Source organism: Nanorana parkeri, unplaced genomic scaffold, assembly GCF_000935625.1.
Source record: "Nanorana parkeri isolate BGI_ZX_2015 unplaced genomic scaffold, ASM93562v1 scaffold23, whole genome shotgun sequence".
Classification (NCBI taxonomy): Eukaryota; Metazoa; Chordata; class Amphibia; order Anura; family Dicroglossidae; genus Nanorana; species Nanorana parkeri.
Window position 1 is genome coordinate 3313094 of NW_017306291.1, and position 359 is coordinate 3313452.

The 359-nt window shown below is 36.5% G+C and overlaps 1 protein-coding gene across 1 annotated transcript in view; it reads left to right on the top strand.

The window, feature by feature from the left end:
- Positions 1-359, top strand: part of RSU1 (Ras suppressor protein 1) — a 121363-nt gene that overhangs the window by 43527 nt on the left and 77477 nt on the right. The window contains exon 7 of the mRNA XM_018564123.1: positions 149-263. Within this exon, the coding sequence (XP_018419625.1) occupies positions 149-263 (115 nt within the window). The remainder of the gene's footprint in view (positions 1-148; positions 264-359) is intronic.

Here is a 359-nt window from a genome sequence, read left to right on the forward strand (position 1 = left end):
CTGAAATTTCACTTTAAGCACATCTATCAACATTTCTGTAATGTATTTTTTTTTTTTTTTAACTTTTGCATATATAGTTCTGAATGTTACAAGTGCCGGTTCTCTTATTTAATTTTGGTATTAAACTGTTATTTACATTTTCCTGCAGATTAGTCTGCGGGATAATGACCTGATATCGCTGCCTAAAGAGGTGGGGGAGCTGAGTCAGCTGAAGGAGCTGCACATACAAGGAAACAGGCTGACTGTGCTGCCTCCAGAACTTGGTAAGTACTGGTGCATTACTTTTTAATCATTGTGCGTTGTTTCTATGGCTTGCTGTCATTTTTTTTTTTTTTTTTTAACCCCGAGACAGGACAAAA